The following is a 25,306-nucleotide window of genomic DNA, read 5'->3' as shown; positions in this document are numbered from 1 at the left end:
CTGCTGTGTTGTTTGCAATGCCATATATAAGTGCGTTACAAAGATAGCTGTGGTTTTTATGGAGTTGGATTTTCTGTAGTATAGCTTGTGTATGAACTATTTATTGGTAGTTCAGGTTTAGACAGTGACTTCATAATTTTTATTAGGACCTTAGACTGGATAAGGGTGTGACTTCATACAATCAAGCAATGTTTGGAGAGTGAGGCAGTTAAATTACAGAAGTTTAGCTGATACCTAGCATATTCTTTGTGATTCACAAATTCAGTAGTATCTCTTCTACTATATTTATTACCTAAGGCTACAGCAGATTTCAGCCTCATTGTATAACAAACTCAGTTTCTTACTGTGGCAGCTTTTTCTGGATATCCACACATTCATTTCTTTAACTTCAGCATCCAATCTCACTGGCTTGCACACAGGCAGGCAGCTAGCTCTTTCTTTCTTGATGCTTAGTCTGATTGTGCAACCTATTGTTTTGGTGAAAGGATTTTTTCCTAACACTCTTTTTATAATCTCTATCTCATTAGCTGCAGTTCCTAATATTTTTTTAGTCTCTTTATTAATTTTTTATCTCCATGTACAGTGTTTTTATCAACAAAAAATAAACATGTTGTTTCTGCTTGCATTCTCATATGTACGTGGCTTGTCTTCCTTTTGGGGAAAAGAAATTACAGTTAGTTATGGTCTTAGATGAAAAGGTGGAATTGCAGGTTAGGCTGTTCTAACATTACAGTATCTTAGAAAGTTATGTGACACACTTCACAGCATGTGTTTAATTTTGCCATTCCAGAGGTAAATATGGTCCAGTAGGTACATGTATCACATGGAAAAGTACTTTTTCTAAAATATCAAAAATACAGAATGCTAAATTATGCTGTTAAACATACACAATTCTGTTTGGGGACATGTTACATAAATGAAATAAAAGGTAGTTGGGACCAGCTTTGAACATGAGCATATTTTTACATCCATGCTTTAACATGGAATCCACTTCATTTTTTGATGCTTCATGCTTTCCAGACTGTTCTCTGATTTTGCCTTCTCCAGGTCTTGCTTATTAGGAAAAAAGTTCCAAATTAAACCCAAACAAACAAAACAAAAAATAAACAAAATGAAACCCTTATGAATCACTTTTGACCAAATACTGGATTCTGCTGCTTCAGCTACTTCTTTTTTTTTTTTTTTTTTTGCAAATTACTTCTTTAGTGGTACTGGTTCCTGCCTTTGATCTGCATTGCTACACAATTACCTAGTGTCAATAGAATCTTGAATCTTTTATGCAATACTTTCTTTTTCTTGTTTGAATTCATCCAAGATTGTATAACTTTTAAATTTAAAAACTTGCTATCATTCTCACCCTAAATCTCCGAATTGGAGATGGACTTTCTGGGTAGTAGAAGTTACTTCTCTACATACATGCCATCTTTAACATTCATGTTCTAAAGATAGAAGATTAACATATGTTAATCAGGATTCATAGTTTGGGGTCTCTTTTCCATGGCCAGAATGCCCAAGATGTGAATGTTTTCTAGGCTTCCTTTCCCTCAACCCTAGTATCTCCCTTTTTTTCATTCTAAAGAGCAGCAGATTTTAACCATCATATTAGTCACAGATTTATTCTCAGCGATTTCTTTTTCACAGACTTGGGTCCTGGCCTCTGATTTCTCCATCCGTTGCTCCACATTCACCATGTGCCTGTCTAGTTTCCCAGCTTTTGATGAGAGGTTCTCTACCTTGCCTTCCATTGAGGACAATGTGTTCTGCATTGCCCTGAATTTCACATGAAGTGACTCCATCAGCTCATGGGGGGATCTGCTCTGCTGCGATGTGGAAAAAGTCGACGAGTCCAGTGAAGATAGACAAGATGACAGCATCATCTCAGGCCAGGGCACAGGAAGGCATGGACTAAGGAAATTGTTCTTGTCATTCTTGTCTTTATTTGGGGCATAATTTTGCTCTAATTTTCAGTTGCAGACATCTTAGGTAACTTACTGAGCTCATCATACATTAAAATATTTAAGACATAAAAAGGTGCACGAATTTAGCAGAAATTCTGAATAAAAGCAGTTTTTCACATGAGTCAGGCTCTACCCCTGCTGTCTCCACTCACTCATTACAACACTTTCTCTGGTCTGATAACTACTCGTGTGTGCACATAGCTCCATGTTTCCTTTCAGTTAAATTGTCAGTGTGTAAGTTGTTAGTACCATGAAATATAATGAAGCATTGTGGCACTCTGAAGAAAACTACCTGTTTATTATATTACAAAGTTGTATGGTATTAAACAGACTACAATAATGAAAAAGAACTATAACATATATATTAGATTTCATTTTAAGTAAATAGAAGCTTTTTGTCTGTATGATACCTTGTTGTCTTGATTCTGATGGGGAGTTTGGGAGGGCATAGTAGTTTTTGCATCTAGCCATTTTTTCAGGCTGATCTGTATTTAGAGTATAGGCATGTGTCTTTCAAGGTTTACATACTGTGAAAACCCAGACAGAGAGAAACAGAAAATGCTTTACTTGATTCCAGTATTCAGTGTCGTGGAATTCTGTTCTAGTACCTAGTATGCAGTGGGCCTGGAGGACTCTTTAAAATTTATCTAAGAGCATGCAGTGAAGTTTTATAGAATTAGGGAAGGTCTGTCTCGTTTTCAGTCTGGGGTCGCAGTATTTGTCATTGTATCATTTTGATCCAAGATAAATTTATGGTGATATTTGAAAGAAGTTGACATATCCTAATAAGAGAATTATTAGGAAGTAACAGCAGAAGTTTTGTCGATTAATATTCCCCATAAGAGTGTTAAAGGAAATATAAGTTTCTAGCTAGCACTTTTTAAATTGAACTAATTAGCATTCTGGTTATTTTACTTTTTAAAAATCACTTTGTGGTATCTAGATTATTAGAAAAGTTTTAAGTAAGAGGTTTTAAGTATGATAAAATGTGGGTTTCTATTCTGAATTTAATTTCTGTGTGGTAGTTGTGCTTTTTGTAAAAAGAAACGTAGCTAAGTGTCGTCTTGTTCAGCCAAGCAGTTGGTAAATTTCTGAGTGTCTTGTATTCGTTTACAGGATGTGGTTGTAGCAGTGAGCCTCAAGTGTTTGATCATTTTTATTGTCATTAAAGCTAACTGAGATCAGTCTTACTTTATGGTATAGTGTATGTAGTCACCAACAAGCTGCTGTCTAGTAATTAGCAGGAAAACAGACATTTTCTGTAGCTGAATACTCTTCTCAGTAATATGTACATACCGATCTGCAGAGAGAGATTACTATGTGGGGGGTTCTTTTTTTTTTTTTTTTTTTTTCTGGACCATGATATAAATCCATATAGTATCAAGAACCTCTTCATCAACAGGTAGCAGTATAGAAATTGTATAAAATAAAATCCATAATTTTTATTTTATTCACATCTATTCTGTTGAACTCTTAAGAAGAATAACATAAAAACAAATATAAATGTTATTTTCCAAGCAGAAATTAGAGTACCTGATAAGTTGGACTCATCAGTTTGGGAGCATCCGGATTCCACACATGTGAATGGAGCTGACTTTGATCTCACTGTTCTGTCCATGGCTGAAATAGCTTCTTGTAGTTATGAAGCCAGGTAGGTAAAAGTTACCTATCAAGTTGCTTGAAAATCTCATACAGATAGGCATAAAATGTCCAAAAATAGCAGTTGTTAAGTCAATTTCTTTAAATTTAATCTAAAGAGGAATTTGGGGTTTTTTTATGTTTTCTAAAGTTGTAGTTATATAGGTTGTTAGAATTTAACACAAGGTCTTCCCTATGGATGCTGCTGCTTTTTAAACACTGCTTAATAGCTCTCAACCTAACCTACATGTTACTTGAAACAAAGCCTGTTAAGGAAAACCTTACGCCATTCACTGTGATATTGTTGATTTCATAATGTTATCTTCACTTCTTTGTATCAAAATGGCATTCTTTTATGGAATTAAGAACACTTCATTACTGAAGGTTTTAGTTAAAATCAGACAGTAAGTGTGATTGCTAAACTTAAAAAACATTTCTTGCACAGATTACGTTGAGCATCGCCAATAACATAGCTTATAAATGTTCAGAGTATGAAACAACTTGTCATAAATATAAGCACAGTGTTGGAAATACGATTTTCTTCCCTGATGGAAGTAATACTCCAGAAATTACTCCTTCATTGGAACCTTTCTCAAGCGTGCTAGGAAAGGCAGGCTTAAATTTGTATCTCAAAAAGTTAAGAGTTTGTTTATTACAGGAGCATAATTTTGTAAGCTTGCACAGTGGAATATAAGATCCAGTTACCTTAGTCACTGTAGTATATGCGTGGTTTTAATTTGAAACAGAAGATAGCAAGTAGTGCATTCTGGAGACTTTTTCTTAAGCATATTCCCAAAGGCAGGCTCTCCATGCTGCATGCCTGAATATTATACAGCTAATTCAAATACTCTATTTGCAGTTATTTTTCTTACCTATTAAATTGCTAGCAGTTGGACTAAATTCCTTTATATTGATAACTCTTTTTTGTGGGAAAAAACAAATACTTCATTCGGGTATACCCCATATTAATTTGTGGAAAAGTTGGTACTGTGTTTATTTGGGGTCTTTTATTATTTAATTTTAGACAAGTCGGCATAAAGAATGGAATGTTTTTTGGCCAAGCAAAAAAGTTGTGTCCAAATCTTCAAGCAGTTTCATATGATTTTGACGCATACAAAGAAGTTGCACGGACAGTATATGAAATATTAGCAAGGTAACATGTGCTGTTTGTTTACATGATGTTTCATGGTAAGGTTATCAGCCATATTTTATTTGCCACTGCTGAATGCCATGGTTTGATTTAGTATTTTCATCTCCATGTTACTCTTCAGCTTTAATAAAGCCATTCCTATTCAAGATCTTCCTTTTGTAGTATTTTTGTTATTTTGAGCACCATGCTTCCTCTGAGCATTCTTTCATCTTGAAGCCAAATCCTGTAAACAGTCAACATCTGACTTCCAAAGGAGTCATTGTTAAATTTTTTACTGATTACACTATGAGAAGCAGATCCCTGCTTATTAGTGAGATTCCTCCGAGAGCTTTTTTGAGTAACTGCAGAATGGGTTACTAGAGTAACATCTATTAGAAACTACTTTCTGGTTTAAAATGCACTTGAACAAAACTGGAAATTTATTATTCTCAATGAAAAATAAGTATTCAACTCCTTCTCCAGCTGTTCCTTTAAAATCATGATGCATGTTCAAATTAGTCATACAATAGTAGTGTTGTTGTAATTTGCTGGTTTAGCATTTTTAATATATAAGCGATGTGTGATACAAAATAAGCAGGGAAATGCCAACACAAAAGGAAGACTTTATTTGCTACATATTTGTTTTAACAGATGGTGAGCAGTTGCTGGTGTTTCACCTCCTTTACTTTGTGTTGATAGCTATACTCATAACATCGAAGCAGTCAGTTGTGATGAAGCACTAGTAGATATCACTGAAATCCTTACAGAGACCAGATTGACTCCTGATGAACTTGCAAATGCTATCCGCACCGAAATCAAAGCCCAAACTAAATGCACTGCTTCTGTTGGGATGGGTAAGTACCTATTTCATTTCTGTTTACAAGAAGTGCCTGCTATTGTTAGGTGTAGCACAGCTATGTAAGATTGCTAAAACTCTTAACTGTTTGTGTGGTACAGAATATATTGCCATTTAAATTAAATTAGTGTAAATAAAAATGGAAGAAAAACTTCGTAAGTGGAAACTTTTAAGCAAAAATTTATAAAATTGCTATCACTTCTCCTTTGTTATCTGAACAGTATGCTAAAATTCCATCTGTATGATATTCTTACATTCATTTTTATTAAGCGCTTCTGTATTTTTCCAGTAAATAGAAAAATGAGCAAAGATTCTGTTCTTTATTGGAGATGGCAGTAAGAGTTTATAGGGTGGTATGATTTAGCATAATTATTAGAAGGTATTGAAAGCAAAAGTTTGTGTGATTTGTAGTAGGTGTTGTATATGAAATAACACATCTGAAAAGACTTCCTTGATTTCTTTTCACTTGGCCCCTTCCTTTCTTGTTTGTTTTTGTCCCTCATTAACGCTAGAGTTGAATATCTGTAAATAAATATACTGAGTGTATATAAGTGTATGAAATCCACTTACGAGACAAGCTGAAATTCATTACTGTAAACAGAATTCTTCCTTTATTTGTTATGATATCATAGTACAGAGACTGTAATTCCCTGGATTCCTGTTTGTGTCTTGTTTTGACTTGAAACACATTTGTAATCTGTTTTATATGCTTATTTAGTGTGTTTTTTCTATAGAAAGAGCGGAATTAGTTTTTAAAAATTTATTTTCTAATTTGATATCATAGTTCTCTTACTGATTGAAAGAGGCAAATAACTATGAGCATTTTTTTTCTTTGCTAATAATCAGTTTGTGTGAGATATTGGAGAATTATTTTGGTATCGTTTCTAGAAATTCATATGGCAGGTACACAACAAGGACTTTGTCTCTTCACTCATCATTCATTAAGTAAATAAATTAGAGGAAACAATTGTACTATTACATGAATGTAGAGACCTTATTTCAAAAACATGGTCTGCCAGAAACATGTATCTTGTGTAAGTGATTTATATGTTGCCCAGTGGGAAAGTTTTACCCATATAATAAAATGTAAATTTGAATAGATACTGTTATACTCTTGAGATCTCCTCTCAACACTGTTGTCTGATTGGAGATGAACTTAAGAAGCTCGTGCTTAGGCCAGTTGGATAAATTTAATTTTTACCATAAAGATTTTAGTGGCTCAACTAAACTGATTTAAACAATGCTAGTGGAAGATTAAACAGTCATCTATAAACATCCCATATCTTGGTTTCTCATTTGTTAAGTGAGGTATTAGTTGTTTCCTACTTCACTTCAGTGTTGTGGGAATAATACATTGCAGAAGGTAAAGCACTGAGATTTCATGGTATTAGAGGCTATGTTGGTATGTTTGATAGATAAGAGGATCAAAAATCTTCAGTACTCTATAGAGAAAACATGGATCCCCAAAGTTAAACAGGGAATTGAATGAGAAATCTGTCATTAGTTGTTTCATCAATTTAACCTCTCAGGAGAAACAGTGGACATAAAACTCTGTTACTGTTCTTAATGACTAAAATTTTAGAATAGGCAAAAAGAATGTGAACACAAGTGGGAGGAGAAGAACAATAGTAACACACAGTGCTGTGAGTCATGAATTCCCCTGTCCTTTTATTAGTTAGCTTTATCTTAGAACAGGGTGTTTGAGTGGCAATAATGAATGTGTTTGGGTATCATTGCAGAGATCTTATTGGCTGGGCACGAATAAGCCTGTAAACGGGGAAGAAAAAGTGCTGAAATAGGTCTTGTTCCCACCACACTTCATGAGTGCATATAATAATTTAAAAGTCATTAAGTTTTTTTAGTGAATACTCAGGCCCAAATATTAGCTTAATTCCAGTATTTCTTGTATAATATACTTGATAGAATTGTCACCTAAGTATTATTTACATTGACCACAGTGGATTTTTTTGAAGTTCTGCAGTGTCATTTGCACTTAACTGTTTATCTGTACCTCTACACATGTAGAACATAACCAAGACAAATAAATTCAGTGTTCTTAGTGAAGTGTCCTGCACTTACTTCTTGGTTGGTTTGGGGTTTTTTGGTGGTTTTTTTGTTTGGTTGGTTTTAACTCTGCAATTGCAGTTACCAGTACAGTTACACTGCTGTAATCACAAATACGGCTAGCTGCTAATTTGGAATTAGATAACTGCAAATATATATGAAAATATTTCATTAAATCCTTTGTAAAAGATAAAGAATTTGACTGTACTTTGTGCATTTTTTTCCTTGACTGTTGAACTGCAACATTCTACTTGAGAAGACAGAAGTTAACACAGACATACTTTGTTGTTTATACAGGTTCCAATATTCTGCTGGCCAGAATGGCAACTCGTAAAGCAAAACCAGATGGACAGTATCACTTAAAACCTGAAGAAGTGGATGATTTTATCAGAGGGCAACTTGTTACCAGTCTTCCAGGTACTCCTTTCTTGTAGAGGGCGTTTTGCCTCCTGATATTAAAACAGTTTCAGCTACAAATCTGTGTGCTGGATCAAACAAGATTAGATGCTATTCCACGGTTATGATCTGAAAACAGAAGATATACTGATTTCTGAAAATTTCTGAAATTTCTGAAAAGAATCTCTGTGACCTTTTGTATCTTTGAGAAGCATCTTTTTTAGTAAAGAATTTTATGGATTCACACAGCATGATCTACAGAAGAAACTCAGAGTTTAGTACGTTATGCAACCTTATATCCTTTAATAAAATTATTTAGATGAGTCAAGTGAGTGCTAGCTTGCTGTATCATAGTGAGTGTAATAAAATGAGTAGCATCAGGTACTTATCGTTGAGAGAGGCAGGGTTTGCTTAGAACTAAGAACTAGTCCAAGAGAGTAAAAAGGAGCATATGAAGTCAGGAGTTGGAAAAAATAGCACAGATGCCATAATAAAACAGAATATCTGAAGGAAAAAAATGAGAGAGAGAGGAGTTTGTTTAAGCTCTGCTGCATCTAAGAAACGCTGAGGGATTTCAAAGAAAATAAGGACAGAAGGAAAATTAAGAAATAAAATTTGGTGGAGGAGAATGTTACCGAACTAGAGAAGTGTTTCTGCTTGCAAAATGAGCTGTATTAGAATGGCTGGTAAATAGAGAGGAAGGTGGAAAGTAAGGCTACTGTGGGAGTATTACCACTGTTATGCTTTGCATCCAGCTATAGACAGTTTTTGGTTCTGGTAGAACACACATTAGGCATTTGTTACACAGGTAATTATTTTTTTGTGTAAGGATCTTTAGTCAATGGTATACTGCAAACTGTGACAGAATGTGTTGATTCTTTTAAAGAACAACAACAGGTTTGTCAAATTGCAACTGGTTTTTTTGCCTAGTTGTCTGAAGAAATGATTGTGACAGTGATTATGATTTATAATTTGCAAGTATGAAAGTATTAATAGTTTTTTGAACTGTTTGGCTGTTTCAGCCAAATCTTGCTGAGGGAGAGAAGTGCTAATGACATAATGTTTCCGCAACTTTTGTGAAAAATGACAGCTTGACAGAGGAGAGTGATCCAAGTGAGTACATCCTTTGAGGGACAGGCAGGCAAAATTCAGCTATTTTACATTTTTGCAGTAGTTCCCAGTCATCATATGTATAGCCAGAGTATGTGTTTTCTGTCCTGCATTCCTGGGTCAGATAGGAAAGAGAAGGGTATTTCAGTAAGGGAGAACTGGAGCGATTTAGTGGGATGCCTGTGGATATAGAGAAGACCAAGGAGAAAGCTGGAGGGCAGGAAAGAAGCATTTCTGGCCCACAGATTTTAGGGAGGTTCTCCAAGGCATAGCTGCATTCACAGAGAGATGGCAGGGAACTGGAGTTACTGTGCTGGGAGAGTGATAGACAGTAAGGACATACAGAATACACCTGTATGAAAACAGGCTTTATAGTTTTTTATTGTTCTAGGAAAATACTTTAAAATGGTTGTAAGCTAAAGTGTTTCCTGGGATGTAATTCTGTATTGTATTGTTATTCCATACTTTAGTAGTATAATGTGACACAGACATAGTGCAAAAAGTGCTGAGTAAAACACTCATTTATGCTTTTTATGTTTGTGATCAGCTGAGCTCAGCTTGCATGTGTACGCACGTATTTAGTGTTAAATGTTCAAAACAGTATTTTTCTCCGTTTAAGAAAATAAAAAAAAGAGAAGGGAAACAAAAAATAGACAGCAATAGACACTGAAATGACAAAGTGGTAGGAATAGCATACATAGACAGGTGCAGGTTTACCAGAAATTCTCTTTATGTATCCCCTTCCATGGCCAAACATAATATTATAGCACAGCACTATTTCTCTTTGGCATAACTTATAGGAGATATTTTTCCTCTAGAAAATTATTCATATGGTACTGTGCTTTGACTTGAGTATTTTAAAGTTTTCAGAATTCACTTTCATGTTCATAGTAAAAACTTCTTAGTGTTTGTGTCAGTAATGCCACTTGGACAAAGAAACAGATTATTAAAGATAGCAGCTGATTACCTGAGATTTCTAACTTTTGCTGACTTTGGTAAACTCAAAGGACTAATATTTTTCAGAAGTAACAGGCAATCTCTCCAAAACCCAGAAATATACTTAAGTTTATCACACTTACATATGTGCCGTTGCCATGGATACCTACAATTTCTAGTGCTTGGTAATTCAAAGCACAAGTGATATAGGTATGCTATCACTTCTACTTGAAATACTGTTTTTCTACCTAGGAAGCAGTGGAACAGTAGTCAAAATGTTAGTTAGTTTTCTTTTAGATTAAATTACTTGTAGTACATTTTGCCATAATAATACATGTTGGACACTCTTTGGACTGAGTGTTGTGGTGTTCAGAGCTATATACTCTGTAACAGGCAGTACTTTGTCAAGAAGATTTGCAAGCAGGAGTCATTCACATTTTACCCAGAAATAAAGAAACATGCTGCAGTATGACATCTTAAAATAAATATATAAAATAGATTAAAGAAATACAGGTGAAGATAGCAAAAGTTTCCATTTGAACCATGTTTTATTGAGTGGAATTTTTTTTTATGGTGTATATTTATTAATTTGATAGGACCTAGTATAGGTTTGAAAAGACAAATTTTATTCGTTCGAAACCTGACTGGCTCTGAATTGTGTAGAGTTAACAGAACTAATTGCTTTGTTGTTAGGGGTTGGCAGGACAATGGAATCTAAGCTGGCTTCTTTGGGAATTAAAACCTGTGGAGATCTGCAGTGTGCTTCAATGTCAAAACTGCAAAAAGAATTTGGTCCAAAAACAGGTCAGATGCTCTACAGATTTTGTCGTGGTTTGGATGATCGACCTGTTCGCACAGAAAAAGAAAGAAAATCTGTTTCAGCAGAAATCAACTATGGAATAAGGTTTACACAGGTAAATTGAAACTTAATTCCTTTTCTGCAGTGAATTCTTTCAGCTGTGGACGAATCTTCTCATATTCTGATTATTGTCACTTACACTTTGATCTGTTAGAGCACCGTCTTAGCCACCAAATAGAAATGAGGAATATGAAGAGGTAGGAGACCAAACAATAAAATGGGAGGAGAGACTGCAAAAGTATTGGACTGAAAAGAAGCTAGCACAAAATTAGCTGGCTATTCTGCATTCATTTTACAAGTCTGGTACAGAAAAAGAGAACCACAGTAGGTTTGTCAACACCTGGCATTTTCTTTCATTTAAATGCTGATTATTCCAAGATGCCAGTGCCTGAAACCATAATGAGCTGCTCCAGTACAACATTTTTATTAGACTTTTTACAAATATTGTAGAGGGTGGAGTGTTGTTGACAAAATTGTATTAAAAAATAACTCAGCTCTTTGTTGAGAACTTAAGCATTTATAGAAATTATAGAAAAATCAGCTTTGGAGAGACCTTATGATGTTGTGTAGTCCAGCCTTTTGCTCAAAACAGGGGAAGCTATGAGATCAGACCAGTTGCTCAGGACCAGTCTGGTGGTGGAAACCTCCAAGAACAAAGACTGCACAACTTCTCTGAGCAACATGTTGACTGCTTGACTTTCCTCATGGTGAAAAAGATTTTCCTTATAAGCCCTAAGCTCTTCATCTTCTACGTGTGTGCTTAAAGTTAGACTTGCAATTCTGTGTTGGGGTTTCTAAATACTTTTTTTTTTTTTAAACACTTATTTCTAAAAGGACTTGGTATTTCCTACTTATTTCAGCATTAGGATAGGAATCTACCATCTCGCCTAACTACGGCGACCTACAATGTAAACAAAACACTTGAAGTTAAATTAAGACAATTGCCTGTGAGTTAACTTGCTCTTTTCAGCTTACACAATCTGGATTGCATTAACCCTTAATGATTTACCTTCAATATTTGAAAACTGGTAATTATCTAAACATATTGTTGTTTTCCCCCTTCAGCCTAAGGAAGCAGAAGCTTTTCTTCTGAGCCTCTCAGAAGAAATCCAACGTAGACTTGAAGCTGCTGGTATGAAGGGTAAACGATTGACCCTTAAAATTATGGTCAGAAAGGCTGGGGCGCCAGTGGAGCCTGCAAAATATGGAGGCCATGGAATCTGCGATAATATCGCCAGGTAACTACACATGGAAAAAAGAATGGTTGGTAGTAGGCATGAGCACACTTCTGCAGGATGTTGAGCACCAAAACTTACAGAAAGACAGGACAGAAATTTTAAAGTGCTTGGTACCTCTTTGTCTACGTATCAAACCTGCACCAAAATCAGAAGTAGAATATTATTATCAAAAGTCATCTGTGTTTGGGTTGTACATATGTGGTCTTTTAGTCATCAGCATGGAATGTAAATTCCCCCAATGATAAAAAACAGCATATTGGGAGGAGAAGGAAGGAAGAGACTAAGGTATCTGAATCGGAAGGAGAGAACAATTTTAACAGTCATCTTTTACCTTTGAGTTTCTTCAAAGACAAAAATGGGCAAAAAAGAAAATACATCAGAAGTTGAAAAGTTTTGGGGCATAGAAGAAACAATTTGTGGTTTTCAGAGGAAGCAGGAATGGGAAAGAAGGAATCTGACTCCACAAGTGTATTCTTTGTGGTTTGAAATTGCTTTCCTGAGAGAATGTACTCTTGCATGCCTGTGGATGCTACTTAAAAATTCAAGTGATTTAGTGAAATATTTTCAATGAATCATTGTGACTATCCACTTCTCTTGGTAGGGAGGTACATTTTTTTTTCTTTTGACTTCAATAATCTGTAGTTTAAGGTTGCTTTTAATTTAATTATAGTCTCATGAAATACTAGCTAATAGAGGCATTTGATCTTTTAAAAGGTTTGTCTTCAAACAGTAATACATACATATGTGTATATTGTTGGTGTACATTTCTCCAGCTTGCTTAATATTGGAGCTGGTTTTCCTTTCGCAGTACTTGTAGAAGACATATTTACATCCTGCACTGTGACACGTATGCAGCAGTATTTTTATTTCTTTCAGTGACCAGCTGAGTTGAAATGTTCTGCTCCTGCAAACTGTTTCCTCTCCCTGAGCTGTGTTGAGTACTTCCCTTTTCTTGAGGGCTTTCTGCTGTTCTTTGATAGGTTGTTCGTCACATGCCAATTGTGAGAGTTGGAGTCAGTTCTCAAAAGAAAATTGCCTTTGTACTTTCAAGAAGGATAACTGATCAGTACCATTCTGCTTCAAGTCTAGAGTGCATGGGGACTAGGGCAGTATGTGCAGAATTACTTGCTGCAGAAGACTAAGAGGCCACTTTGGATTCTGAAGATTGGAGCTGGCATCAGACAGCTTGGACTGCAGTTGTCCATCTTAGTACAGACAAGTTTCTTTGTGTCAAATCTGTCTTTCGTGTTGTGTCACCAATAAGTCTGCAGAGAATTTTTTTGGTCCTGGAAGAGAAAAGACAAGCTCCAGAGTGGAGCTAAGAAAGTTGAATCTCAAAATATCAAGGTCAGAGACTGCCCCATGTTTTGGCTATTCAAGAAGGCAACCTGTTCATGTCTCTTGACAGCTTAAGAACATACTTTTAGGATTGAGGGTGTGTTGAGATAGAGCTTTATGCCTCCTTTATTGGAACTAATGCCAGACTGCTTTCTCATGAACAGGTCAATGCCTTGGACCTCATTTCTGTGGTCAGGCATGCTAATGTACATGTGCCCTGAAATTTCCTTAATTCATAAAGTCTTCATTAAGGTAAGGTGAGGGGGCACCCAAGGATGCTAAGTTGTTCACACATAGCTGAAGCAGTTCTGATGTCAGGATCTCATTTGGCAGTGTCTCTGTTTCTGCTTCTGGCTTTACTAATGAACTTGGTAACCCCAGTCAATCCAAATTATGCTATTTGATGATATAGGTGTTGTCTTTGTTAGAGCATTTCTGTTCAGTCCAGTGAAAGGCTTTTTAGCAGTAGCGGGGTAAACTCTGGAAGTTGCATCCAGGCAAATGAGTTAGAATCAGAGGAGGGTGGTGTTCCCTCAAGTGTGCTTTCCCTGTGTACAGCCCAGTTCCAGCAGTTTAGTATTATTTACTGGAGCTAAAAGTGACCAGTTTCTCTCTTCAGTTGAAGATTTTCTCTGTAGCTATAGTTCGTGACCCATTTCTTGCCCCCTTACTTCACAGGTGAATGAGTTGCTATGCTTTCTCATCCTACAGGTCAAGATTTCCTAGAATGATAATCATAGTCCTACAAAGGATTCAGACTCACAGACACACCTAAAATCAAATTCAACTTCTGAGATGTTAATGGTATTTCTACTGCATCATTGATATCAAGTCCTGATAGTACAGCATAGACCTTTGTAAAATACTCTTCTGAAATCATGTGTACCTTTAAACCCATCCTGCATTTCTCCCTGATATTTTGCATAGTTGCATCTTTATGGTGATACTGATCTCCTTTTTCTTAAAAATGTTAATGTGTAGGACTCAGGGAGGTCTTCATGCCATTCACAGCAGAAAGGTTTTTCCTTTCCATATTGGCAGAACCAAACCTTTCTGGATATAGCTTGGCTGTTCACGGTGGTTTCTGACAGATTCAAAAGTAGAGCAAAATTTAAGGAGACACCATCAAAGTATTTAGTAAGTTGTCAGCATGGCACACTGTCAAAACACCAAGGTGGAATTTCCATTTGTCCATAGAGCCCACTCCATCAGAGTTAAAACTGCGTTGGTTACCTCAGTGAGAAGACTTTACATCACTCCCATACATTTGATTAGCCACCTGAAATTCTGTCCTTATCTGTCTCAAATGTTAGGCCGTTAGAGAATCCAGAACTACCAAGCACTACTACTGCCCTACCAAGCTCTCAGGTGGCAATTTGTAAAACTCATAACCAGGTAATTTAGTGAGAGTTGTTGCAGAAAATTGCCCACAGTGTAAGATGTGTATTTGGAATGTTGTTTAAAGCTACTTACCATTAATTCCAGTTCTTTGTAATCCACATGCACATGCCTATATCTGCTTCTCCCTCAAGAGTTCCTTCTGAAACTCATGCTTTAGACATTTGACAATTGACAACTGAAATAATACTGAGCAAACTCGTATGAACCAAGCTTGAGTGAAGGATAGTGCATGAGTGCATTTCTGTGAGTACTGTAAAGTGCAACATTTTTGTCTGGCTTCAATAGGTGGCATGTATATAAATATATATAGTATTTGACAATTTAATGTGTGGACTGCACACTGAGAATGTTCAATTAGTAAGTAATCTGCTTTTTTTTCTGTAGAACATGCTTAGTTCTAATTACCTTTGAAAAGAAACCACAGAACAAAAAAACAGTGTTCAGTTTCTGTATGCCAAGAAATTATGATCTGTCTTTCTTTGAGGTCCTCTCTGGAATAATTACAGAATTGTTGCTGTCTTTAGGATTTGTGAAACAGTTTCCTTTTTAACCATACTTTTTTATTCTTTGTAGGACTGTGACTCTAGACCATGCAACAGACAGTGCAAAAGTAATTGGAAAAGAAACTCTAAACATGTTTCACACAATGAAACTGAACATATCAGATATGCGAGGGGTGAGTTAATGGGAAAACTGAAATTTATTCTCTTTTATCAACCTTCTTTGTTGTCTTTCATAAATTTTCAGTTCTCCAGGGTAGACATTAACCAAACTTAAGCAAAAGTGTGGATAATTGTAGTGGTTTAACCTCAGCCAGCAACTAAGCACCACGCAGCTGCTCACTCACTTCCCCACCACCGAGTGGGATGGGGGAGAGAATTGAGAAAAAGAAGTAAAACTCACGGGTTGCGATAAGAACGGTTTAATAGAACAGAAAAGAAGAAACTAATAATGATAATGATAACACTAATAAAATTACAACAGTAGTAATAAAAGGATTGGAATATACAAGTGATGCACAATGCAATTGCTCACCACCCGCTGATTGACATCCAGTTAGTCCCTGAGTGGCGATCCCCCCCCCCCCCACTCCCTCCAGTTTATATACTGGGCATGACGTCCCATGGTATGGAATACCCCTTTGGCCACTTTGGGTCAGCTGCCCTGGCTGTGTCCCCTCCCAACTTCTTGTGCCCCTCCAGCCTTCTTGCTGGCTGGGCATGAGAAGCTGAAAAATCCTTGACTTTAGACTAAACATTACTTAGCAACAACTGAAAACATCAGTGTTACCAACATTCTTCTCATACCTAACTCAAAAACATAGCACTGTACCAGCTACTAGGAAGACAATTAACTCTATCCCAGCTGAAACCAGGACAATAATACAAGGCTTACGTAAGTTAGGCTATGCAATCATATTACGTTTTGTATGTTTACCTTTGAAAAACATGGTTACGAAGCCATAAATGCAAAAAAACCCCCATTTTATTGTGGTATGGATTAATCCACACCTTAAAACAGCCTGAGATAACAAAGTTAGACTGTATCTTCTACAATTCTGTTAGCACATGTAAACTTTATTTTGTCTTAGAATTTTCTGTAAACTTCTGCACAGGTATTAATGAAGTAACTAATATAAATACTGCTTGTAATGCCAATCAGAGATACAGATCAGAGGAGCTTTTGCCCTAGACTGGAAGTCTTGGGGCCAGGAAAGTTAACCAACCCATGGTTTGGCCTTTGTTTGAAGGTGAATTGCTGGCTGTTTTGAATTGTGGTTTATTTTAGAACACCCTTGCTCATCTCAGTTGTTTTGTCATAGTAATGTGAACCCATGATAAGACTATTTTGGCATCAGCCATTTGTCAAAACGGAGCACAGAGGTTTTCTAAAACAAACCTGCATTTATTGGTCATCTGGATGTAGAAGTAGAGTTTTGATTCACAATGTTGCCTTGCAAAGTCAGCTCCATGGCTTGGGTTTCTTCTTGGAGTTGAGGAAATATTTATCATCCTCTCCCTGTCTTTTTCTAGTTTCTTGTCTGTCTCCTTTGCTGTCTTTCTTGACTTCTTACCTTGTTCTGTTTCACTTGATTTCTGTAGCCCTTGTTTTAGAGGATTCTTCTTTAAAGTTAGCATCTTGTGGGTGTTTGTCGTGGTTTAACCCAGGCCAGCCACTCACTCACTCCTCCCGACTCCCAGTGGGATGGGGAGGTGAATCAGAAAAAAAAGTAAAACTCGTGGGTTGAGATAAGAACCATTTAATAACTAAAGTAGAAAAAAATATAATACTAACAATAATGAAATATAATAATAATAATTGTAATGAAAATGAACGTAACCAAAAAGAAAAAAAAAAACAAAACAAAACAAGAAAAGACAAGTCATGCACAATGCAATTGCTTACTCGCTGACCATGCCCAAGCTGCGATCTGCCCCTCCTGGCCAACTCCCCCCAGCTTATCTACTGAGCATGACGTGCTATGGTATGGAATATCCCTTTGGCTAGTTCGGATCAGCTGTCCTGGCCAGGCTCCCTCCCAGCTTCTTGTGCACCTGATTGCTGACAGAGCATAGGAAACTGGAAAATCCTTAGTTTAGAGTAAGTGCTACTTAGCAACAACTGAAACATCAGCGTGTTACCAACTTTATTCTCACACTAAATCCAAAACACACTGTTCAAGCTAATAAGAAAAAAATTAGCTCTATTGCAGCCGAAACTAGGATGGTGTTGCACATGTTGTTTAGCAAGACAATGTACTACTTGTGAGCAGATGGCTCTGTTCCATTCTGGAGAGGCCATTCAGTTCTAGATGATATAATAAAGTGCAGCTATATCCAAGGTCCCTTAGTGGTATTCCTTTGAACTGACTTCAGACACCTCCAATGTATATGTCTATATTGGAGTTACTCCCCTTAAGCTTTGCTTATACATGAGGTGAGTCATGCTTTAAAGTGTCCTTTTTCTCTCAATATCTAGAAAAGGTCCTAAAATGATACCCTTAGCTGTTCGTGCCCACACTTGGGCAAGTGAATCTACTCACTTGTCCCATAGACTTCACATAACACTTTAGCTCAAACGCTTGTCCTAAAAGGCAAAAAAAATCAAGGCAAAGTTGTCATGCAGCACAGCAAACACAGTATTGCAAAGGCTTCTTTTAAATTCTAGAACTCAAATCTAGAAATATTTCAAAGCAAAAAGATACAAGTGCAAAGAAGAGCTTTTTACAACAATGTTTCAATATCCCATTAATTGCAACTAAGAAAGTATTAACAAGCAAAATCCTTGCTATGTAATTAAGAGGAAGACATTGTGGAAATACATAAAATAGCTCCTTCATGCTTTCTGAGACCTATATACAATTTTTTTTAAGTTCTGGGGTTTTTTCTCAATAATTATTGAGGATTAGCAGTAAACTTGCAAAATGTACCAGTGCATTTTTAGATGAACACAGTTTTTGAACCCCTGTTGATTTGGTATTTAAAAGTTAATGAAAAGTGAGGATGTCTTTCACAATGAGGAACACCTCATCTGATAAAGACTACTTTCACCAAAGTACTTTCATCCATTGAGACTTTGCGAGAACCATGTCTAGCAGTGAAACAACATTATTTTTCTCATTTGTAGACTGAAGTGATAGATTTAGTATAGATTTTCCTCAGGAAAAACATTCCTTTCTTGTACAGGTAGCCAGATTTAATACTAATCACTTCCTGGTCAGTACTTCTATATCAGTGTCTGAGAAATTTAATAACAAATGCCTTGTTTCATGATCCTGTTGACAGCACTTTTCTATATCGGAGAAGTTAAGATGGTATTGTCTTTGTAATTTCTTAGTTGTTGGATTGCAGTGGATAGTCCTGGGATTTGCTTGGGATGTTTTATGGAGCTATTTATGTGTATTTCAACATACTTTTATTCATTCTCTCCCCCACCCACAACAGGCAGCCAATTTCAGGGAAGGCAATGCTATTATGAAAGAATTACAGAAATTTTGTGTTGTGGTTTTTGTTTTTTTTTTTTAAACTTCATTGAATGAATGTATTAATGTTTTGGATTTAGGTTGGAATTCAGGTACAGCAGTTAGTTCCCATCAGTAAAACCACTTCGGCTCACTCAGCAGTACAATCTGGACACTTACCTGGTGGATCGCATTCAGTTATTGATCTTTTTCATGTTCAGAAAGCAAAAAAGTGCTCAGACGAAGAACATAAGGAAGGTCAGTAAGCTTTGTACTTTGCATGTGTGATAATGATCAGTTCTGAAGGGATCCAACATCGATTACCTTTTGGAATACTTATTCAATATTATACCAGTACAAATTAGTTAACTCTCTGAGAGCAGGTTTTGCTGCTGCAAATAAAAATGGTACAAATAAAACTTCGTATAGGATCGTTCCAATCTTTTTTGAAAGTTAATAGTAACAAAGGATTCTTTGAAATAGAAAGTATTGTAATTATGCTATATATTGCATAAACTATTTAGCAAAGAAAACTGGAAATTAGCTTCACTATATCTTGAATCTTCAGAGTATTTTTAACTATTAGATGATCTTTCTGTATTTTGTTTTCATATGTGTAGTATTTGTGGCTGCTATGGACCTTGAAATATCTTCTGATTCAAGAACTTGCACTTTTCTTCCATCTCGTGGTACCCATCTCACATCTGGTGTCAATTCTAATGTTAACAACACTGAGTCTGCTGTCAAATGGAATGGCGTGCATTCTCCTATCAGTGTAAAATCCAGGCTTAATTTGAGTATTGAGGTTCCGTCTGCTTCCCAGGTAAAACCTGAGAATATAGAACATCTGCAAATATACTGTAATAACTTGAGGTTGTTTATCTTATTTGGATAGAGCAAAAAAGTTACATTACACTTTTTTAAAATAGAAAGAGCTCTAGTAGAGTATGATGCACAGTAAGAAACTGTTATTGATGCAAAACTATTTTGCCTTAATAAAAGGATTTTTTAAAAGCAGTCATTTATAGGCTAACTCAAAAAAGATTCTGTTTATTCAAAGGAAAGAAATTTAGTTTTCCAGTATCCTTTTTCCCTTCCCATCACTTGCAAAAGGATTGCAATGGAACAGGAATGGAAAAGATGCCGAGGATGAAATATTAAAAAACATGGCCTTCCACCTTTCACAAACAAAGCCTAGTGCCTAATTATAAAAAACAAGCAATAAGCTTTAGGAAAACTTCCATCAGAGAAATTAGACACATTCTATAGTTAATGCTCAATGTTTATGTGATTATGCTATAACGCAGATTTGTAAATTCCCTTTTCTTATGTTAGCTCTTAAAAATTATTTCTGATTAGCTTACTCACTGATGAGTGGCTCAAGAATTTTGACAAGTACTTTGTGTCATTTTCATGAAGACAGAACTTTTAAATGTTTTCCATCCGTCTTTATAGCAGCAATATTCTTTGGCACAGATGCCAATAAATGATAATCAGGTAGTCTTCTCTACATAATTTCTTAAAGTCATGTATTCTATATCAGTCTTTAAATTACAGTATAAATCTGTCTTCAAGCTTTACTCAGTGAGAAGGAACTGAACACCAACTAGTCTTACACTACCTCATATACTTTTACAATGGCTGTGCTCTAAGTTTCTGCCTAAAAGAATGTCAAACCTGTATTTAGATTTAATTATCCATCTTCTTGTGTTTTTTTCAAATTTACTTCAAATAATATTGAAGTGAAGATGCACACTTAACATTTGTACAGGGTCTCACCTTTTAGATGAGAGGAGGAAAATCTTAATATAAGTAAAATATTTCTGTGGGGTTTGGGCAAGGGTATTGTGTGTTTTAACAAAGGAAGAGCCTCCTTATTTCCACCCCACATGTTATTCAAGCAGACATCTGTTAGAAGGGTCTGCTATGAGCAAGCTGCACTGAATTCTGTAGGTATTTTAGGTATAAGCAGATTTACATGCTCTTCTGTAAAAATCTGTAATTTTAATTTCTGTAATTTAAATCTGTAAAAGCATTTGTTGGTGTTCTGTTAACAGCTTTCCCAAATATTTATACATTTTTAGAAGTACATTATGCTTTTGGCAGAAAACTTTTTTCTATGATGCAATACCCAAGCTAGCTCAGGATCTGAAAGCAACTTGGCTGGACAATATGAAGCTCCATACACTCAGATTCTTCTATAGGAGGAATATGTATGAACAAGCAAAAAATGCACTAGCTGTGCAGTAGAGTTCCTAAAGCCTTGGTGGCATTACAGCACAATATGCTCATCTTTCCTTCTGCTTTATAACCATATTACAATATGGAATATAATATGGAACTCAGTACAAGAAAGGAGTGGTGAGAGTTAGTCGCATAGTGCTGTTTGCCTACTGTGTGCTAGGAAAGCAACAGCAAGATATTTTACACTCAGGATTTCCAGAAAATGTTTATAGAGGTATGTATGTATGTAGCAAATTTGGAAAGAGGGAACACAAACAGAATGTAGAAGAATAACTGAAGGGATTAGTAGTACAGACAGCTTTCGTCAAAACCTCTTAGTTTACCATAAGCCAAGTAGCTTTTCATAGATATTTGTAGTTCTTCTGTGTAAATCCAGAATCTGGTCATAAACTCCACATTTTCTTCTTAAAGGTAAAAGATAAAGTTTTCTAACACTGCTATGGAGTCTTATTTAGCAGAACTTACAGGCAAACATTAGCATTTATCTACATTGTTGTACTCAAATTTTACTTGTGAGAAAAATGATGCTGTACATCTGCTTGTCGGTTATATTCATTCTGTCACTTGTGCAGCTGTCATTGTATACAGCAACTTTTAGGCACCAAGGGGTCATTTCAGTTGTTTCAAGTCCATAATTGATGGTAAGTAGCAATTAACAGCAAGCAAAAATTTGAATCTAAAGCTTATTTCATTATCAAAATCTATGATAAGAGTCTTGACAGTATGCAAACATACGTAATATCATTAAAGTAAATTAGTAACATGTATCCTAGAACTATATAAAGAAAGAAATTAATTGCTTACTGCTTTGTACCAATTTAGTATTCATATCAACACATTGCCTATATAATTTGAATTCAGAATTTGGGTTTTCTTTTCACTGCGTAGTTGTGAAAAACTTTTCACTACGTAGTTGTTGAAAACCTTATATATGATTTGTGATGAGAACACTGAACATTGTGAAAAGATAAAACTGAGCATTCATATTTACTGAACTACTTAGTCTTAAATGATATTTTTACATTTTGCTGCTGCAGAGTGTAACTGTCAGATTCCTAAGTATGTTTGCATACACAGATTGAAATTATTTTTTTAAAAAAAACAATTCAAGAACTGTAGAACTAATTTTTTACTAAAATTAATTCTTTTATCTATTCCTCAGAAAAATCTAAAAGCTTTTATATATTTGTAGCTAGATAAGTCTGTGCTAGAAGCTCTGCCGCCTGATCTCCGAGAACAAGTAGAGCAAATATACAGTCTTCAGCAAGGAGAGAGTTACGGAGATAGCAAAAAAGAGCCAATAAATGGATGTAACACTGCACTTCTGTCACAACCAGTTGGAACAGTGCTTTTACAAATACCAGAGCTCCAAGAACCAAATACAAATACGGGAATTAATGTAATAGCCTTGCCAGCTTTCTCACAGGTAGGATGTTTGCAGAGTACCAATAAACATCAACTTTCCACCCATAGGAAGAGTTAACAGTTTTTTCTTGAGACAGGATTAACTAGAATCTTTGACTTCCCAAAATTATTTATGGTCCTTTAATATCTTTAAAAAGTCTGCTTTCAAACATTAGTTAATCTACCACAAGCATAGTGTGATAGTATTTGTTAAAGATTTGTAGTCATCAGTATGCCTATGTTTTTGCTGTTGTTTAATGTAAAACCTCCTCATTTATACTTTGCTTTGCAATCTAGTGTGTAAGTAGCCTTTTTTTCTGCATTGCAGCTGAGTTACACTGCACCATAAGTCTGAAGCAGTCCTAAAATCTTAGCCTAGCTAGTCACAGGAGATAGCAATACTCTGTTTAAGTGGATGTTTTGATGGTGTAAAGCCAACCTCCTAGCTTCTGTAGATGCAACTGTTTATATTACATTCCCGGGAGAAAGGCAGGCATGGCTAAAGATTGTGCATATCTCCATAATTGCTAAGTGAGCTCATGTACAGCATGTCCAGGATGTGGAAAGTTGTTTCTCAAAATAGGGGCCTGAACTGGGGAGTAGGTAGCAGTAATGATGCTTCTAATGATATTCCACCCTTCAATCCAAGATGGTGCTGAACAAATGTACAGTAATAAAAAATCAAAGATTGGGTTACCCAGAAATACAGTATCTTGCATATGCATCATTTAAAATAGAGCAGTATTTTTATTTTTCTATTTGCTGTGCCATTGCTCCACCGCTGTTCTCAAACAAAGTGATATCACCTAATTGGATTTATAGACAGATATTTGTTGCTGTTTCTAAGGTGTAATGCTGCTTAGCTGACAAAGAATCCAGATAAAATTAGATAAAAATTCCTGACCTGTTTTCAGTAAACAGTAGTTAATGCATAATTGTTATTTAGATGTGTAGTCTATTCGACTACTAAAATTTCTTCACCTTGATTCAAGTTCATTGGTTCAAAACAGCTGTGTCACTTTTTATTCCTGAACTGCAAAGTTGGATTTCCTCTATGGAAATATTGTGTGAATAGTATATGAAATCTCCCTAGCCCAGCTGTTTGAAATTACGTAGTTATATTCATTCATAGGTAAGTTGATCTTCGACTTGTGTGTTAAATTATGCTGTGTTTTAAAGTACACCCCTCCCCACTTGTTTACCACTCAGTACTGTTTTTCAGGGTAAATCTTAACTGTACAGGGTTTTCTGTAAAAATTACATTTAGTTTGTGTTTATGCCTTATCTGTCTATTAATTAGGTAGTTGAGAATTGATTGTTGTTTTGTTATAACAGCATTACTTCTTGAAGTTGTCTTGGAAATACCTAATTTACACACTCAAATGCACTGGTTTTCCTGTCTCTATCTCCTCATGCATTTTGTGACTGTTTTACTTGATCCAAAAATGTCAGCTTAGCAGAGCAGTCTTTTTGTTTGAAGATGTAGTTCAAGAAGAATTGGCTACTTCCTATTTATGTATCAGGGATATTCATACTATCTATTTTAGAATGGCTTATGCTCGTACTCCAGATTTTCTCCTGAAAACCATTCAGCTTTCTTTATTGGCAAAAGAGAGCTAAGATTTACAATTTTCATTTCTGAGTTAGGTCGAAGTTTAATACCTAGAATAATATGGTTGAATAGCTTCCTTAAGCTTGGTGAAAAAAATGCTAAAACCAGTTCATTAGAATGGGAGGATTTTTTTCTGTGTTAGAATCAAACATGAACTTCATTCAAAAATACCATCTTTGTCTAAATACAGTTTGACACCTTTTTTTTATTGTTAAAGTCTTTGTGGGAGTGTATATTGTATGAATGCACACAAACATTTAAGATTACTTTCTTTCAAATGATGCAGTTAACTAAGTACTAATAGGTTTCAGGTACAGAAATATTGCAAGCCACTCCAGATTGAGTATTTTAGCTACATCAACTCAGCAAATGTAAATGCTGCCGTGCCATCTTTTTGTAGCTTAATTAGGTCTGTTTTTCAACCCTTCATTCCTTTTGTCTGAACTGTGTTTTTATGACCAGGTGCCAAGTTAATTGGCTGATAGTGATTTATTCATTAGAAAACATGTGGAAAATGTCCTTTCTTGGGCAAGGTTCTCCCATAAAAAGAATCCAGACAGGTTGCATTCATTTCCATCAGCTGCTGAAGTAATCTTAAAATTTAGAAGAGCTATGTATCTCTGTAGCAGCTGAATACTGTAAAAGCATAGAATGCTGGAAGAAAAGATTACAGATGCTTAGAAATTAATGACATTTCTAAGTGGAGTTAATTACTGGTGGCAAATTTACACCTTGTCCTTACATTGTCTTAATATGGTATAGATTCCTTCTAAGGAAATTTATACAGCACACAAAAATACTGATAGCTGTATGCTGAGGTAATGCATGAGTTTATAAAATCAAAGTTCTCCGTAATGTGAATGTGATACAGCTATGTGAAAGCTATGTTAAGACAATCTGGCTGTACAGTAAATTACCTGAAACTCCAATTAATTAGAATTCATATGAATTTGACTGATGGCTCTTCTAACTGAATTTTTACATGTTAACACTTTCAGAGGGCAATGATAGGGGGAATAACAAAAACACATCCAGTTCCCTGTACTGCATTATTTCTGCATGAATTATTAAGTGGTGCACAAAAAACAGTGTTAATTCAGAGCCTCCCAAATTCCTGACTCTCAAATGCTTAACCAGAGTAGACTAACCTTTTTAAAATAGT

The 25,306-nt window shown here is 35.7% G+C and overlaps 1 protein-coding gene across 9 annotated transcripts in view; it reads left to right on the top strand.

Annotated features, from left to right (window-relative positions):
- The window catches only part of REV1 (REV1 DNA directed polymerase), a 63,111-nt gene that overhangs the window by 31,795 nt on the left and 6,010 nt on the right, over positions 1–25,306 (top strand). For 4 of the 9 annotated variants that reach the window (XM_069770070.1, XM_069770071.1, XM_069770074.1 and 1 more), the window contains 10 exons: positions 3,477–3,609; positions 4,621–4,749; positions 5,425–5,579; positions 7,943–8,062; positions 10,781–11,001; positions 12,012–12,184; positions 15,497–15,599; positions 18,986–19,142; positions 19,505–19,707; positions 22,321–22,554. In XM_069770070.1, coding sequence (XP_069626171.1) covers positions 3,477–3,609; positions 4,621–4,749; positions 5,425–5,579; positions 7,943–8,062; positions 10,781–11,001; positions 12,012–12,184; positions 15,497–15,599; positions 18,986–19,142; positions 19,505–19,707; positions 22,321–22,554 — 1,628 coding nt within the window. Of the gene's footprint in view, positions 1–1,657; positions 1,984–3,476; positions 3,610–4,620; positions 4,750–5,424; positions 5,580–7,942; positions 8,063–10,780; positions 11,002–12,011; positions 12,185–15,496; positions 15,600–18,985; positions 19,143–19,504; positions 19,708–22,320; positions 22,555–25,306 lie in introns of those variants that run through there. The other 5 variants (XM_069770077.1, XM_069770078.1, XM_069770079.1 and 2 more) reach the window with 5 other exon arrangements.

Source organism: Haliaeetus albicilla, chromosome 25, assembly GCF_947461875.1.
Source record: "Haliaeetus albicilla chromosome 25, bHalAlb1.1, whole genome shotgun sequence".
Lineage (NCBI taxonomy): Eukaryota > Metazoa > Chordata > Aves > Accipitriformes > Accipitridae > Haliaeetus > Haliaeetus albicilla.
This window is presented reverse-complemented; position numbering and strand designations above follow the sequence as displayed.